Source organism: Acanthisitta chloris, unplaced genomic scaffold (genome assembly GCF_000695815.1).
Source record: "Acanthisitta chloris isolate BGI_N310 unplaced genomic scaffold, ASM69581v1 scaffold12556, whole genome shotgun sequence".
In the NCBI taxonomy this organism is placed as follows: domain Eukaryota; kingdom Metazoa; phylum Chordata; class Aves; order Passeriformes; family Acanthisittidae; genus Acanthisitta; species Acanthisitta chloris.
The window spans coordinates 1-16,705 of NW_008677690.1; the positions used below are offsets into that span (position 1 = coordinate 1).

A 16,705-nucleotide genomic window follows, 5' to 3' on the forward strand; every position below is an offset into this window, starting at 1 on the left:
TAAGGTCCATTCCAACACCTAAAATTCGATGATTCTATGATCAGGTTTTCTTTGTTAAGCCAAATACCTTTTCCCGACAGAAAATCCCTCACCAAGTTATTGACTATATCTTCTCATTTATTTAAATATTGCTGGCCTGTCCTCACCATCTGCAGACAGTCCTTCCAAGTCTTCCTCAAGCCCTACGTTTTGTAAATGCGTCGTTTTTTTCCTGGACTTTCTTTCCCTCTTAAACCACCATGTCTAAATTTAGGCACAGTGCCCAAGTTCTGATTTCAGCACTGCTAAATAGAGCAGAATAATTATGTCCTGTGAGGTGCATGTAACACTCCTGTTATTCCTTTGCAGAATTAAATTTGTCTGCTGTTGCTTTTCTGCATCCCCATGCTGGAGTGTGGTCCCTTGTTTGGGATTCAACGTAGCTATGGATCCCTTTCAACAAGATCTTCTTTGGTCTGGCTGGCACATTTCAGGCAAGTCACTAATTAGCAGCTTGTAAGATGTTCCTAGAGTAGGGATCACACACAAGGACGTCCATGAGTGTGGGAAAAGTGAAATCCCTCAGCAGACTGGAAAAGGCCTTCAAGATCATCAAGTCCAACCCTACTGTGGTTATTAGACCATGGCACTAAGTGTCACATCCAGTCTCATCTTCAAAACCTCCAGGGATGGTGAATCCTCCACCTCCCTGGGCAGCCCATTCCAGTGCCTGATCACTCTCTCCACAAAAAATCTCTTCCTAATATCCAACCTAAACCTCCCCTGGCAGAGCTTGAGTCTGTGCCCTCTTGTCCTCCTGCTGGTTGCCTGGGAGAAGAGACCAACCCCCACCTGACTCCAACCTCCTGTCAGGGAGTTGGAGAGGGTGATAAGGTCTCCCCTGAGCCTCCTCTTCTCCAGGCTAAACAACCCCAGCTCCCTCAGTCTCTCCTCATGGCACTTGTGCTCGAGTCCCTTCACCAGCCTCATTGCTCTTCTCTGGACCTGCTCCAGCACCTTGATGTCCCTCCTGAACTGAGGGGCCCAGAACTGAGCGCAGTATTTCCTGGAAAACATTTTGTTACCTAGTATTGGTGTTCCTCTGCAATACCTGTCACATCAAACAGAAATTTCTCTTTCCTCTTTAGTCAACTCAGTTGGTTCATTTTGTCAGTCTTTCTTGTAACCTTCTACCTGTGCTGCAATGTAGACTCTAGAAATTTAGCTTTTAGGGGGCACTGTGTTAAACCAGGTGATGGTAAAACAGCAGCTCAATCAAAACAACATCAGCAATCAAAAATGGGTTTTTTGCCTGATACTGGAGCAAACTGTACTTATGCACTTATATGCATCACTAGGCTTATGCCTAAGGTTAAGGTAACTAGGAAACCTCTTGTCAAAGGTTGTTTCAGCTGCCCAAAGGATGACCAAAAGATGATCAAAGATGTTTGTTGGGGTTTTAAAGTAGAGTGAGCGGGTTTTCTGTTCTGGCCTGTCACTCCTAGCACTCACCAGTGAGCCCTGCCAGAGGAACCTGAACCCCAGCTCTGACACGGTGCAGCTGTTTTGGGGGTCCCTATACCTCAGTTTCTCTAGCCTCTCCAGCGACTCCCAGCCTGTGTATTTTTATGGACAGGCCATGCACATATGCTGTATGGGTCACAGCTGGAGGAGATGATCTGTATTGCATACACACAGCTTAGAAGCATCTCTCAGCTACTCCAGCTGCCCACAGTGGCTCAGCTGCAGTTCTGCTGTGGCCTTCAAGTGGGGAAGGCAAAGGTAACTTTCCTCTCCTAGGAGCAGAACTGGGCTTAAAATATCATCCTGAGAATGAGTGTCTGGTACTTGGTTTCTTTCTCCTGTCTTGGTGTTCATTTTATGGACGTCACTGCTAAATGTTGCCCTGTTTTTATGCTGGTAGGCTTTGTTGGGAGAGGGTGATGCTCTACAGGTTGCTTGGGAGATGGTGAGCAAAAGGATGTTGCACCATAGCCTCTTTACTCATGAACTTAGCCAGGGGTGAGTCCCAGCTATATTCCTTCATTTTCTGAATTTTTAGTTACCATCTGGTGATGAAAATTCATGTGACGGGCTACATCAAAAGTGTGCAGACTCCTTTTGAGTGGGATAGACAAGTACCAATCAGCAGGAGCATAATCTGACCACTGATGTGCTGGGCATTTGCTTTACGAAAGGTACACAAGCTTCTACACCTGGAGATAAAATTGTTTATGTTATGTATTGCCACTACAAACTTAGCAACCAGGTTACAGGCACAGAACTCTGAGCTACTTAGAAGGCTCTAACAACACAGACTAGGCATAGTGACAGTGCCAGGGGAAGGATAGCAACCATTAGGAACAGAAATATTCAGCCTCAGTGGCCCTTCCATGACCATCACAACCTGCAGCATGGAAATCTATTGAGAGAAATGTCAGGAAAATCAGTGTCTGTGATGTTGTGGTGAAAACCTGTGCTCATTTTTACCTGGGAGTGAAACTGAAGCTTTTATCTTCTTCCCTTAATTGCTCCCAATCTTGTATTACTGTTTGGGTTTTTTTCTGATGAAATTGCTATTCTATGAAGATTGTGGAGAGGAGAAAAATAACCGCTGAAAATTTAGCTGCCTTTGTTTAGCTTTTTCACCTGTTTTTCCTACCTGCTCTTCCAGGAGACTGCCACAATGGCAGATCCTTCAGTGGTGGATCACCTGACATGGCTGAAACTCAGACTCCTAGAAAAGGTAAGGGAATAATTTTGCAGTGGTCACCTTTGCTCTGCTGTTTTGCTCTTGCATGTTGAAGAATAAACACTGCATTTTCAAATGCTATAGCTCTACTGAAATGCAATGAGAATCTGCAGCCCACTGAGAACCTCTTCATTCAAGCAGAGGCAGACCAATGTGCAGTGATGCTACAGCTCTTAAATAACGTTGCCCAAGTTTACATGGACATACAGTAAATTAAATAGGCTTAAAGTGACTTTTATCTTATGGGACATGTCACCAGTTAGCTCAAAACCAGTTTGAGTTGGGACAGGCAAAGTATAGGAGTAAATTTGGGATAAAGAGGACCTCAGATTGTTTGAAGACAATTCATGTCTTCTTTTTTGTCTGCTTTCACCTAAGATATGTTGTCTGGTGAAACATGGGCAGACCTTCACTGGAAGCACGTGAGGTGCTGCAGAGAATCCTAGTACCCTTTCTTGTGACTTTGCACAATGATGCACTCTGGGCTCTCTACTTTGCCCTGTTCCTCCACCCTCAGAACATTTGACATCCACTAATGTGGATCTTCTGCTTCAACATCCTCCAGAAGCCACTTAAAGAGTTGTCTGTGAGGGAAGAAAAGTTTGTCTGGATATGTGGCATCTAACCTGTCTTCACAGTGGAGCCTTTTGCCTTAGATGCAGCAACCATTTGAGGGCAAAGCTTTCACCACTGTGCAGCCATGGAGAACCTGAGAAGGAGCCTGTGCATGACTGAGAGGTCTCCAATTTCTGCACATCAGGGAGAAACGAGGACCAGCTGCTCCCTGAGGAGCAAGGATTTGAGCATAGCACAACAACAGAGTTGTTGTGGCCAGTGGTCCACAACTGGGGGCAGAGCCAGAGGTGGTGGCAGGTTCAACCAGGAGTCCAAATCTATCATAGAATCAACCCAGTTGGAAGAGACCTCAAAGAAAGCTCAGGCAAGCTCATGGTGATGAGGCTAACCTGGGAAGGAACTAGATGTTAGGGTCAAGGTTAAAAGAATCTGTGGCCAGTCATAGCATGGCTGGAGTTGAATTGCAGCCCTAATACTCATCCAGTATAGCTCAGGTATGAGCTGAAGACCTAGCACTGAGATTAAAGGGGCTCCTGGGCACATGAGTGGTGGGTGTTGATGAAAGCCCCAGGTAGGGCTGATCAGGGTCATTTAGGCCTATTAGTGCACCAAATACCCGAAGCTGTACAGTATCGAGTTCTTCATATGATCCAGCTCTCTGCCCTAAAAAATAAATGATGTATAAATCTCCTGATTCACCATAATATCCATTACTGTGTGCAGTTACGGTGCCCTCAATGTAAGGAGGACATGGAAGTGTTGGGGCAAGTTCAGAGGAGGCCACGAAGTTGATAAGAGGACTGGAGCATCTCCCCTATGAAGACAGGCTGAGGGAGTTGGGGCTGTTCAGCCTGGAGAAGAGAAGGTTGTGTGGAGACTTCAGAGCAACTTTTCAATATCTGAAGGGGCTACAAGGAGCCGGAGAGGGACTCTTTGTTAGGAACTGCAGTGATAGGACAAGGGGTAAGAGATTCAAATTGAAGGAGGGGAAATTTGAGCTAGATATTAGGACGAAGTGTTTTCCTGTGAGGGTGGTGAGATACTGGCACAGGTTGCCCAGGGACGTGGTGGCTGCACTAACCCTGGCAGTGTTCAAAGCCAGGTTGGATAAGGCCTTGAGCAACCTGGTCTGGTGGGAGGTGTCCCTGCCCAGGGTAGGGGCTTGGGACTAAATGATCTGTAAGGTCCATTCCAACCCCTAAAATTCTGTGATTTTGTTTTTCAGGGCTGAAATAGACTGGCCAGCTGAGAGCATGACTGTTCTTTTAATGTAAATAGATTTGTAGTGAGGCATTTCGTAGTTTGAGAACCACTGTGTGTCTCCATTTCTGCTTTATTTCCTCCATCCCAAACCTATGCTGTAAGATAGGGTTGGAAATTTTTGTGAGCTTTGCTGGCTGACTCATAACCAGTTCTTGTTATGGTTCTACCAACAGAGACTAGAAAATGAACAGGAGAACCTAGAGAAGATGGAGTCATGTCTCCCGGCTGCAAGTGAGAGAATCATTTGTTCTAGTTTATGGACATAATATAGAAAGGGCTTAGTGATGTTCTCAGGCATGAGTTCCCCAGCAAGACACACCAGATGATCATGTCCTCCCTGACAGCTGCATGCTCAGTGGCTGGATATTTGGGTTGTCAGAACTGCTCTGTCTTGGCTTCACACTTCTTGGCTTGTCTCAGTCCTAGTAAGCCAGTGAATCTGAGCAGCCTTGATGCAAGAATAGCCTAGCTGTTCTGTGCAGCTAACTGCATTTTATCATTTGAATTTCTTCAGCTGGTTTTGTTTTGGCCAAGGGAAGTGATCAAACAGCCAAGCACTAACATAAGACAACCTCCTGCCCAAGTATCCTCTGCAATCTCTCAGCTGCAGATGCTGGCTCAGCTGGAGCAAACTGTTTGTGCTCCAGTTTGTCCTAGCTCTTACACCTAGGAGTGAGCCCTTATTGCAGTCCAGCTGTTTGCTTGGCTTTTGTGATCCTGAAAAGGAGTTGTTACAACAACTGTGTGACCTTGAGGGCCCCAGGCAGGAGGAACACTTAATTTCTTCGCAAGGCACATCCACTGTTGATAATTCTATTTAAAGATATAGGCTTATATAAGATTAAAGGCTACCAGTGGGAGCTCAGTAACATTTCTAGATTGTACTCTGAGCTCATATTCACTGAACTGATGCACAAATAGTTGGAAACTTCCAATGCTGTGTCCAGAAGATAAAAATCCCTATAACAACTTAGAGTTTCGAAAGACGAAGTGATGCTTTTGGGAGCAGATGCCAGGCATGGCTCCCACGTATCTGAAAACATGCTCCCTTGTTTTCCTTTCAGGTGAGCTCAAAATCAGCTGGAGGTAGGAAGAACTGAAAGGGAAGTTGATTCAGAACAAAAAAAGAAACAGAAAAGTAGATGTTTAAAACTGGGTTTGTTTTGATATGTCACAACAGACATTTTTTTACACTTTTCACAGTTATCATCTGTGTGTGCAGAGTATATCTAGAAACAACCAGGCTGAACTGAGTTCCTAAGCCAGGAGCTTAAAAGGAGGCTTTAGAGTGCCATCTGAAGGGTTTATTTTCAGAGAAGGTGCATTGCCTTGGTAGAGCTGCTGAACAGCTGTGTCTGCATATGGCATAAAGTCATTATCCATGAGTGTGTTTGACAAGAAAAGTAGCCTAAAGCCTTTTGTGGAGGAACTCAAGCTATCTTATAACACATTTTCCAAATTAATCTCATAGGTTCTCTAATAGCTCTGTCTTTGTGATTCCTTGAGAAGATAATGGACTTTTCCTCCTCCAGGGAACAGACCTGAGGACATGCTCCAAAGTGCCCTGAAGCAGAGGAAAGATCTGCTGCAGGAGCTCAGGGTAAGAGCTCTCTCTGTGGCCAGAAGCAATCAAAAGGGCCCAGTTACCTGCACATCCACTGCTGATGTGGGTTCGGTGTATTCCTGTCTTTTATTTCTTGGGCTGGGCAGGATTCAGTGCTTTGCTGCTTCAGAGTATTGAGGCTGAGCCAGCTGATCAGGGAGAGGGCCTGAGGAGCAGTTTGACTCCTTTCAGCACAGCTGATGAAGCTTGCAGCTGCTTCAGGTGGTTGATGGGCTGATCCTGTTTGTCCTGAACAGCTGTGTCATAAGCTTCCTGAGGTAGTGCCACAACTCAAAGAAGGGATTTGTAATGCTGTTAAAACAGGGACAGTAGTAACTGTTACTTCTTCCTAGTTTGTGGAGGGCACCAACCATTAGTGAAATGCTTTCCTGGACTTTTGGCAGTTTGTTCTGCACTTTTTTCCATTCCTTTCTGATTGCGCTGAAACCTATATGGCTTCAAGGTATGTGGGAAGGAAAACTTTATCTTTATTCAGGCACTGGCTGTGCCCTGCTGTGGTTTCTCAGGGGCTAATCCCATTTAGTCCCGAGAGAATAACACTGTCTGGTCTTCTGTAACCAAGTTTTCATTAAGAATCTTGATTTTCCAGGAGCAGCACCTTCTGGCAGAGCTTTCACAGCCACCTGCACCAGCTGGAGAACACAGTCAAAACCACAGAACTGTCCTACCACAGGTCTACCAGATCCCTTTTCCAGCTCCCCAAGTGGAGCCACCAAGGATTATCCAGCAGACGGTAAGGATTGTCTCCTAGGAAACACCACTGGTGCTGTGCTGGTCTGAGACAACAACCATTTGGGAACTGTATGGAATTGGTCACCCCACCGAAAGGGAAGATACAGCTCTTGCTGTTGTATGGGACCCTTGCTGCCCTCAACAAAACCTGAGGGAAACCATCTTACAACTAAGGTCCAAAATTAGCCATGTGAATGGTTTACCATGAGAACAAGGTACCAAAAGGAGTGGGAGGGTTGCCCACATCACTGTGCAGCCTATAACCTCAACAGCTCCTCCACAAAAGACAATGTCCAAAGTTTTCCTGAAGTCCAGGCAGCTGATAGCCCTTCCCAAAGATAAGGGAGCTGGCCAAAGCCAACCCCAGCTTTTCCATTTTCCTTCGTTTTCCAGATGCCACCTCAGCCTGCCACCATCATCCAGCAGCTACCTTCACCATCCCCTCTGATCACGCAGATCCCTCCTGCCCAGCCCTTCACAGGCCCTCGCTCTGGCAGCATTAAAGAAGGTAACAGCCTGTTTCTATTGGCCAGATCCCATTCCATCTGGATGGGATGCCATCCAGAGGGAACTTGACAGGCTTGAGAGGTGGAACCAATGCAAATCTCATGAAGTTCAACAAAGTGAAGTGCAAGGTCCTATGTCTGAGTTATGGCAATCCCAGGCACAGCTACAGGTTGGGAGAGGAAGTCATTGAAACCAGCAGTGAGGAGAAAGACTTGGGGGTGATGGTACATAAGAAATTCACCATGAGCTGCAGTGTGAGCTCAGCCCAGAAAGGCAATGGAATCTTGGGCTGCATCCAAAGGAGTGTGGGCAGCAGGTCAAAGGAGGTGATTCTCACCCTCTGCACTGCTCTTGTGAGACCCACCTGGAATACTGCACACAGTTCTGGTGTCCTCAACGTAAGAAGGACATGGAACTGTTGGAGCAAGTCCAGAGGAGGCCATGAAGTTGCTAAGAGGACTGGAGCATCTCCCCTATGAAGACAGGCTGAGGGAGTTGGGGCTGTTCAGCCTGGAGAAGAGAAGGTTGTGTGGAGACTTCAGAGCAACTTTTCAATATCTGAAGGGGCTACAAGGAGCCGGAGAGGGACTCTGTGTTAGGAACTGCAGTGATAGGACAAGGGGTAAGAGATTCAAATTGAAGGAGGGGAAATTTGAGCTAGATATTAGGACGAAGTGTTTTCCTGTGAGGGTGGTGAGACACTGGCACAGATTGCCAAGGAGGCTGTGACTGCCCCAGCCCTGGCAGTGTTCAAAGCCAGGTTGGATGAAGCCTTGAGCAACCTGGTCTGGTGGGAGGTGTCCCTGCCCATGGCAGGGGGTTGAGACTAGATGATCTGTAAGGTGCATCCAACCCCTAAAGTTCTATGAGTCTGATTTTATGACCATCAGGCCTATAGAGGACAGCTGGGGTGCCACAGGAAGTGAAAGGTGGCACTGGATGTTGTCCAATTGAGTTAGTGATGTGCTGTTTCATGAGGAGGCTGCTGGTGGAGCTGTGGGAATTGGACTCCATAAATAGGCCAGTAACAGTTCTGAGAGGGTTTCAGACAAACTCTTATCACAGAAACTAAAGAGAAAGACTAAAAACTCAAAGAAAGCTTGGGAAAGCAAAACAGCTCAATTCATGGCACTGAATAATATTAAAAGGTTAAACTCATGCATATGGATGATTCAAAAATTATCAAACAGGCCTCTACAATCTGGTTTTATTCTTTTGTTCCTTCTTAACCTGCTGTTCAGTCTCCTCAGGCTTTTAGTATGCCTCATGTTTGGAAACAAGATGGAACAGCTGAAAGTGCTGTTCTAAATATAGTGCAATGCCAATAAAGGAGGTTGTTTCTAAACATAGGTGGAAGCTACTGTGAAATAATACATGAAGTAAAACCTGGGATGACTTCCCCGGCTCAGCCATCAGCCAGAGGTTTCTACATCCCACACAGAAATCCTCAGTCTTGAAATCTCAATGTTTCTCAGCTCATTCTTCACCTAAGTGTTTGGGTTTTTGAATCAAAGGTTGTTTTCATTAAGGAAATAGACCCAATCCATGTGTGACTTTTCTGAAGCTGCTGCATGTCATCTATTTTTTGTATGACCACTAAAAAGCAAAAGGAGAGTTACCTTGATTTTTTTTTCCCCTGTCTCCTCTCCCTCTTCACTTCCCCCCACGCAAATTACTCACACTGCACAGGTCCTTCGTGATCCCAGAGATCACAGTAAGGAGATCTGATGCACGTGCAGTGATCGTTTGAGGGCTGGACTTGATGATTTTAGACATCTCTTTCATCCTCAGCGGTTCTATGATTCCATGAGTCAGTGAACTCTCAAGGTGGCACTGCAATATCACATAAATTTGAGGAAACCTCTCACACGGAAAGCCATGATGTGGAGCCAAAGCCATGGAGAGCAGAGTCAGGAGGCAGCCTATGCTGGAGTGGGAGTGCTACAGTCCTCAGCCCTCCTGGATCTTGCCATTCAGCATAGCAGAGGTGGGGGCTTGTGGGGAAACAGACAGAAGATGTTCAACAGCAGCTTTCTTGTAGGAGGGAGGAGAAACAGGAAAGCTGGTATGAACCATCTCATTCATGGACATTCATTTTGCACTGTCTGGACAAATAATGCCAATATTCTTCACCATCCCTTTCAGCTGTTCTGCCTCAGTTTCCGTGACCAGTTTGCAGGCTGAAGGGCACTCCTTAACCAACATACCTCTGCCACTTGTCAGTTGTTGATAAAGCTCTTATTTTTTCCCTTGGGGCGACCTCATTTCAGATATGGTAGAGATGATGCTGATGCAGAATGCTCAGATGCACCAGATCGTGATGCAGAACATGATGATGAAGGCTCTGCCACCAGTGGCATTTGCACAGCCTGTGGGAGCCAACTCTGCCCTGCTCCAGCACGTGCAGCAGGTAACATCTGAAGAGCATTCTTGCTCACACGAGGCAATGGTTGATCTCCTTGGGAGGGTATAGGACCTGGACAGAGCACATAAAAAGTCTGTAACATCTAACACCTGTGCACATCTTCAAACCTTGTTTCTGGGCAGGGCACAGCCTACCATGAGGAGCACCCTGACAGGACCCTGTGGACGAGTAGCTCCTCCCAAATGCAGACTGGATTCAGTCCAGCTCTGAAAGTGATCTGGCCTGTGCAGTTGAACCACTAACTACACGTGGAAGACACCTACACTGAACATCTGTTGCTGCAGGTGTGCCTGCTGCAAGCAGCAGGGAGAAAGCTGGAGAGGGACCTTGGATGAGGGCATCAGTAATAGGATAACGGGGAATGGATTTAAACTGAGAGAGAGCAGATTTAGATTAGATGTTAGGAAGAACTTTTTCCCTGTGAGGGTGCTGAGACACTGGCACAGGTTGCCCAGAGAAACTGTGGCTGCCCCAAGCCTGAAAGTGTTCCAGGCCAGGTTGGATGGGGCTTGGAGCAAAGTGGCCTGGTGGAAGGTGTCCCTGCCCATAGCAAGGGGTGGAACTGGATGAGCTTTAAGTTACCTCCCATCACAAACCATTCTGGGATTCTAAGATTATCTGTGTTACAAATTCTGTAATGGGTGAAATCTGACCTGGCAGTTTCAAATGGACTAGAGCTTTGGGCACAGACATTGTGGTTGAACTTGGAGCCTCACTGCTCTAGTTCCTCACTGAAAATCAGTGGCTACTGAGTACTGAAAGGACAGATCTTAAATATGTTTTGGTGTGTAGAACCCTGTAGGGATTTTTCAAAAATGTATCCAGTGCCTGATAAGAGGTAGGCAAATTTTGAACATATCCTTAGATACCCAATTCCTAAACTGTTTTTAACAAGGTGATAGAGCATCTTAGCATCCTTAAGTGCTCTGGAAAAATGCATTTCCAGCCTCTCATCTCTGGTATTTATTAAGCAAAAAGCAAGGACAGTTGAGTGGGGGTGGGGAGGGAATGTCCCAGTGTTGCAAAACCTTCCTCTGTACTTTTCCTACCCCTCCACTTTCAGGCTAACTATGTCTTTTCCCTGAGTTGGAAGAGAGATTTGGGGTTTCTTTTCTCAGATGTTAAGGTTGTTGAATGCTGAGAAAGTAGCTCCCACTTTTCTTCAGTCTCTGCCCAGCTCACTCACACCTGTCCTACCTGCTCTTTGCAAAAGCAACAAACATCTGAAGAGCCCCTGAGCCCCACGTTTAACAGTGGGTTAGACATGCCATCCTCTTCCATAGCCGATCCCATGGCTTGGAGGGAGCTTCCATGTTTTTGCACCTGTTGGGTCAGAAAACCTCCAACAGCAGCTGCCACCTCTTGTGTTTCAGGGCATTAATGTCCCAGGAGGTCACCTGTGGCACAGAGGGCCCCACTAGCTTTGTTAGCCATGGTCCCAGGGTGGATTTGCCATGGAAATGGCAGGCAGCACCTTCATGTCAGAGCTGCACCAAGCATTGCTTAAATGGGAATCCTTTTCTAATTTCCTTAAACCTTGCAGTTTCTGGCTTGGAATACTCTTCCCCCTTGCTGTGGGGGAGATGTCCGGGGCAGGAGATGCTGCTGAGAGAGCCAGTGGTCTGTGGAGGACACTATGTCTCCGGGAAGGTGACAGAGGAAGAACATGCATCCCTCTGATCCCCACTTTCTTTTCCAGGCCATCCTGTCACTCTGCATTTCCCTAGCATTGGTGGAACAAACAGGAAGAGTAGGGTCTGTCTCTGAATGTTAGATGAAATCTGAAATCACCAAATATTTGTTGGACCTTCTGTGCTGGAGCCTGCAAACCCATCTCCAGACACATGCTGAAAGACTTTCTGTAGATGAGTGGGACCCCAGCCCCAGGGACCCTTCCTGTGGGGGCACAGGTTTCTCACTCACCCTTTGTCTCTTTCCAACAAGGACCCACAGCTTGCTGCTCCCCTGGCCATAAAAGCAGACAGACCCAGGCCACCTGTGGTGCACCACCACCACCACTACCCTCCCGTGGGGTTGCTCCCAGTGCGCCCAGGAGGCTTCCCACCCACATCCATGGCACATCACTGGACCAGCAGCTCATCCTCTGCTCAGCCAGAGTAAGTAAGCATGCAGCCCTGATGTACATCTCTAGCCCTTTCTACCTGCACAGGTTTGGTAGCAAGGCGAATTGTGGAATAAACATGAGCATCAGACAAAGTCTACAAGTGATACCAAGTTCTGTCCCTGCCACACAGAGCCCCCACCCTGCTGTGCTACTGGCTGTGCTCTGCACAGAGACTCTGACTCTGAGGTTTGGATCTCCCTGTGAACACTTGCTGAATAAGGGGTGCATGTGTTTTATGTTCTGGCTAAAGTTCCCAGCAGGGTTAATACTCTTAAAAAAGTGCTGAGACATTTTCTAATCAGAAATTACAGGGCAAAACAAAAAATCACCAGCTAAGAAAAATGGTACAAAGGGAGGGGAGTATCAGCAATGAAGCTGAGCCTTTGCCATTAGCCTGTGCTTGCACCTGGGAAGTTTTTTCAAGTGCAGAAATGAACTGCTTCTGGGTCTGTAGAGGTCTCCAGCCCTTCACAGAGGTCAGCAAGTGGCTCTTCCAGGTGCTCACTTGCCTCTGCCTTCCTCTGAGCTTGTCCTGGTTGACTTCCTAGGTGTTAGAAAGCTCCTAACTGCCAAGGCTGGCGAAGAAATTCATGTTGCCAGAGCATGGAGGGTGGCATGGGGACACATCTTTTATTTCTGTACTCTGGCTCTTTCAGAGCCTTAGTGAACAGAAGGACACAGGCATGGGTGACCTGCTGGCATGTGTCTGTATGGCCCACTTTAGCAGAGGATTTGAATTCCTGAACAGATTATTTACCTAATGGTATTATAAGGGATAAACATTTCTACCTATTTCCCTTTTACATGGGTTTGTAATCTGCACTAGTAGAGGACTTCTGGCTCTTTTCAGAATCAGTGCAATTCGCTCTTTGCACAAACCAGCAAAGGTCTTGTCATGGCCTTTAAACTGTCTTCTTCCCCTTCTTCAGCTTCCTTCCACTACGAGCTGGGAGACCCAACACATCTGTCTGCAGCTGCAGCCCTGTACACTGCTGGCTCTTGGCAAACACTCTAACCCCATTTTTCCTGTTGCAGGTGGCCCACATACTGACAGCACAGGATCCTTTGCAACGGACCACGGCCTTGCAAAAACAGTCAAATCCTGACACTCCTCCTTGGATATTGTCACATCTTTTTCTTCAGCAACATGAATCAAGCCCATTAGCTTCCAGAGTCCAGGCTTCAATCCCTGATCCTGTTCTTCTTGGTTTCAGTTTTGACTCCTTAAAAGGCTTGCACACAGGTTTTATCAGATGCTTTTTCAGCTGTCAGCAGCTTGGCTGGACTTAATACAGAAAGATAAACTGTGATTTCATATCAGTTTCTCAATGTCTTCCCACACTCTCTTCTTTTTAAAGTGGAGAGCATCTGTACATTGGTTTTGCCTTCTGCAGTTTGTGAATGAGTCTGATTAAGATAACCCAGGGACTTTTGTTTGGAATGAAGAAAAGGTAATTACTGTCACTGCTGGAAGCTAATGCTGTGCTGTCTGTGCTCCAAAAACAATTCATGAATAATTTATTTACTATGTAAAACTTACCTTGCTCTTTGCCCTCTCTGCTCTGTTGTCTTTGCTCTGTGTGTGAGTCAATCAGATAGTGTGGATGGACTCACTGCTGTGGAGATCAGAGAAACCCAGTGGAGGGTCTTCAGGGATGAATTGGTTGATGCAGTGCCAGGGCCCACAGGCACCAACAGTCTTTAACAACCCCAACCAGCCCCACCTGGGATTCCTGCCAGCAGTCCTATTTAAGCTTGGGCCCAGGGCTGTGTGTGGCTCCTGTCAACCCTGTCCTGCATGTCCTCTCCTTGCATTGTAGTGCAGGTTGGGACCATGGTGTGACACTTATCCCCATCCCTCAGGAGCAGCTGGTTCTTGCTGGACTAGAACCAGGATGTGCCATGAAGAATGGTGCTGTGCTTGGGCAGGGTTTTGGTCTTGCTCCTTTGAGACTCTTTTCATTCTCTACAACTTCTCACTCTCTACAGCTACCTGTAAGAGGAAATGGCCTCAAGTTGTGCTAGGGGAGGTTTGGGTTGGATATTAGGAAAAACTTTTTAACTAGAAAGTTTATCAAGCACTGGAAGAAGCTGATGAGAGAAGCATGAGTCCTCCCCATCCCTGCAGGTCTTTAAAAGTTGTGTAGATGTGGCACTTAGGGCCATGGCTTAGTGCTGGGCTTGGCAGTGCTGGGCTAACAGCTGGACTCGATGATCTTAGAGGACTTTTCCTACCTTAGTGATTCTAGAAGCCAAATCTGCTGTTTTGGGCTGTGCACAGCAGGTTTAGCAATAAATGGTGGTCAGTGTATGTTTGTGCTTTCATTGTCTGCTGTCTAATTATTATGTGTAGGCTGTAATTGGCTCCTTCCTTTTGCAAGTTTACTGTGTGTAGTGTTGGCTCAACAGAGCATTTCCTCCCAAGGATGGGCATATGAAGTGGTGCCTGCAGAGACATCTCTTCACAGCTTTGTCCAAGTCCTCGAAAGCTTCTGCAGATTAGGCATGGACCCTCTGCTCAGCATCACACCCCAAAGTGCTTGAGCCACACACAGCTTCCTTGGCCGAAAGATGTCCTCAAAGATGGGATGAGGCTCCTGGGAAAGCCATGTGGATCATATCCCACCCTCCGGAGAGAGCCTGTGAGGCTCCAGAGGTTACTCCACATTGTCCTACCGGTGCCTCTGCAGCTGCAGCCCAGTGAGGCACCAGCAAAAGCCTGGCAGGTGCAAGCTCTCCTCCTGCTCTGTGTGTGTTCCTTGAGGACTGCAGAATTGCTTTACAATTTCTGGAAAAGGCCTTTGGATAAGGCCTGGCTGAATAACACCACGGTCACATCACTGCACCTGAGGCTCAGCCAGGCTGACTCCCTCACAGTCTCTGGGAGTTAAACTTTAATATGAACCAGGGGAGAAGAGCCCAGGAGTGACTCAGCCTCCCATGTTCTTCCCTTTCCCCTCCCCCTTGCCAAGGGCAGCACAGCAGGACAAGGGGGACAGCACTGAGCACCTGCAATCCGGGGGCTGCCCTAGTGATGGAGCCTGGTGACCCACGAGGGAAAAGAGTGGCTGTTGTCGGTGGTGGTCTGGTAGGAAACACCATTGAGCTTATGCATGATTGTGTTTGCCAGGAGCCAGGGCTCTGAAATCACTGTTGGATGTGGGGTGGGTCATTCCTCTGTCAGATGATGGGTGTTGTGAAGGGGTTGATCAAGTTTCCGCTGTGGAAAGCTCCCGTCATTTTCTTGGAGGAAGGGGTTTGGATGGTGGTGGAGCAATGGTGCCCAGGTACACTGAATAACAGTCCTTGTTTGGGTTGCCAGATCCCCCTGCCCTTTGGCTCTTTCTAGCTGTTACCAAGTCTCTAGCATGCAATGCTGTGCAAGGCCTGAGACTAAGTGTCATGCTAAGGCAAAATACCTTTCTCTGACCACTTTTGTTTGGGAATGGTTTTTCTCCACTGCTACTTCCAGCATTCTTGCAGCAGCCTGACACTAAAGGCCAGGCTGGATGGGGCTCTGAGTTTAGTTGAAGGCCCAGTGGAAGATGACCCTGCCCATGGCAGAGAGTTGGAATTAGATGGTCTTTAGGGTCCCTTCTAACCCAAACCATTCTATGAGTCTGTCATTCTATGACATGCATGGAGCACTGCAGCACCTACGTGTCTCTCTCTTGACTTTTTGACCTTGAAAAGGCCATCACTCCTGGAAAAGAGTGATGACATAAGAGTCTGTAGTCCTGACAACAATTAGTGATGGAAATTACACAAGAAAAAAACAGCCATTGATTTAAATAACAAACAGGACGTACATGTGCTGTTCTCTTTAAGGCAGCATTGTGCTTTAGCACAGGTCTAACTTCTGCTGCTGTGTTCCCAAGAGAATGCTGCAGCACCCTGAATTCTACTGTGGAAAAGAAACAGTCCAGAGAGGAGCTGGGAGCTTGCCTGTACCTCCTCCTGCTGTCTCTGGCTGAAGGGATTAGCCCTGCTGCACTCAATCACCATGTGGACCCAAGCCTGAGCTTGTTACACAAAGAGTTGTGATGGGTGACTTTTGTCTTGGAGGCTTTGCAGGCTCATCAGTCCTCCTGAAGAGGACTGTTCCTCAGAAAAAAGTTCTCTAAGGTTTTTGGTCAAAGGACCCACCTGTATATGCATCCCTTGATTGCTGCTTTCCCTTGGTGCACCTCAGTAGTGACCTGTGGCACACTTCATCCACCATTCCTGATCCTTCTCTTGTAGGTGGGTGCATTAAATGCCTGTTTCTTTGCTAGACGAGGTTTCCATGTGGACGTTTATGAAGCCAGAGAAGGTAAGTTCAGCCTGATCATTACTGTTGGAGCTCACTGGACCTGTAGAAAGAAAACAAAATCTCAAAGTGTGCCACTTTGGGGATATTCTTTTCATTCTTTCTTTTAGCTCCTGTGGTGGGGAGGAGCATTAATTTGAAGAGTGTTGCCTTGTGTAGAGGGAACCTACCCTTCAGCTACTAAAATAAAGCATTATAGCACAGTGCTAGGTCAGAAGGAAAATCAAGTGATCTCAGGAGGCCTCCAGGTCCACAGGGCACCACTACAGAGAAATGATGATTCAGAGCCAAGGTGCTGTCTGAAAGGCAGAGAAATTGTTCACCTTCAGTGTCTGTCAGTGGGCAGAGGTGGCAAGCCAAGAGGCAGGTGAGAATGACACCATGGAAGGTGAAACTCAACTCAAGCATGCAGT

At 47.1% G+C, this 16,705-nt stretch overlaps 2 protein-coding genes across 2 annotated transcripts in view; both read left to right on the top strand.

The window, feature by feature from the left end:
- Positions 1-2,665: 2,665 nt before the first annotated feature.
- Positions 2,666-13,034, top strand: LOC103804024 (uncharacterized protein C21orf58-like). Its single transcript, XM_009076611.1, has 8 exons — positions 2,666-2,725; positions 4,744-4,801; positions 6,103-6,170; positions 6,784-6,927; positions 7,320-7,434; positions 9,704-9,843; positions 11,803-11,975; positions 13,019-13,034. The coding sequence occupies exons 1-8, from the start codon at positions 2,666-2,668 to the stop codon at positions 13,032-13,034; spliced, it is 774 nt and encodes a 257-aa protein (XP_009074859.1).
- A 1,983-nt stretch (positions 13,035-15,017) lies between these two features.
- The window catches only part of KMO (kynurenine 3-monooxygenase (kynurenine 3-hydroxylase)), a 9,252-nt gene continuing 7,564 nt past the window's right edge, over positions 15,018-16,705 (top strand). Inside the window, exons 1-2 of the mRNA XM_009076610.1 lie at positions 15,018-15,071; positions 16,226-16,295. Coding sequence (XP_009074858.1) covers positions 15,018-15,071; positions 16,226-16,295 — 124 coding nt within the window. The remainder of the gene's footprint in view (positions 15,072-16,225; positions 16,296-16,705) is intronic.

Excerpts from the sequence above, each read along its gene's own strand:
- LOC103804024 (XM_009076611.1), top strand. The coding sequence starts at position 2,666 with ATGGCAGATCCTTCAGTGGTGGATCACCTGACATGGCTGAAACTCAGA. Across the intron at positions 2,726-4,743 it reads AACTCAGACTCCTAGAAAAG|AGACTAGAAAATGAACAGGA; the intron begins GTAAGGGAATAA and ends TTCTACCAACAG. Across the intron at positions 6,171-6,783 it reads ATCTGCTGCAGGAGCTCAGG|GAGCAGCACCTTCTGGCAGA; the intron begins GTAAGAGCTCTC and ends TTGATTTTCCAG.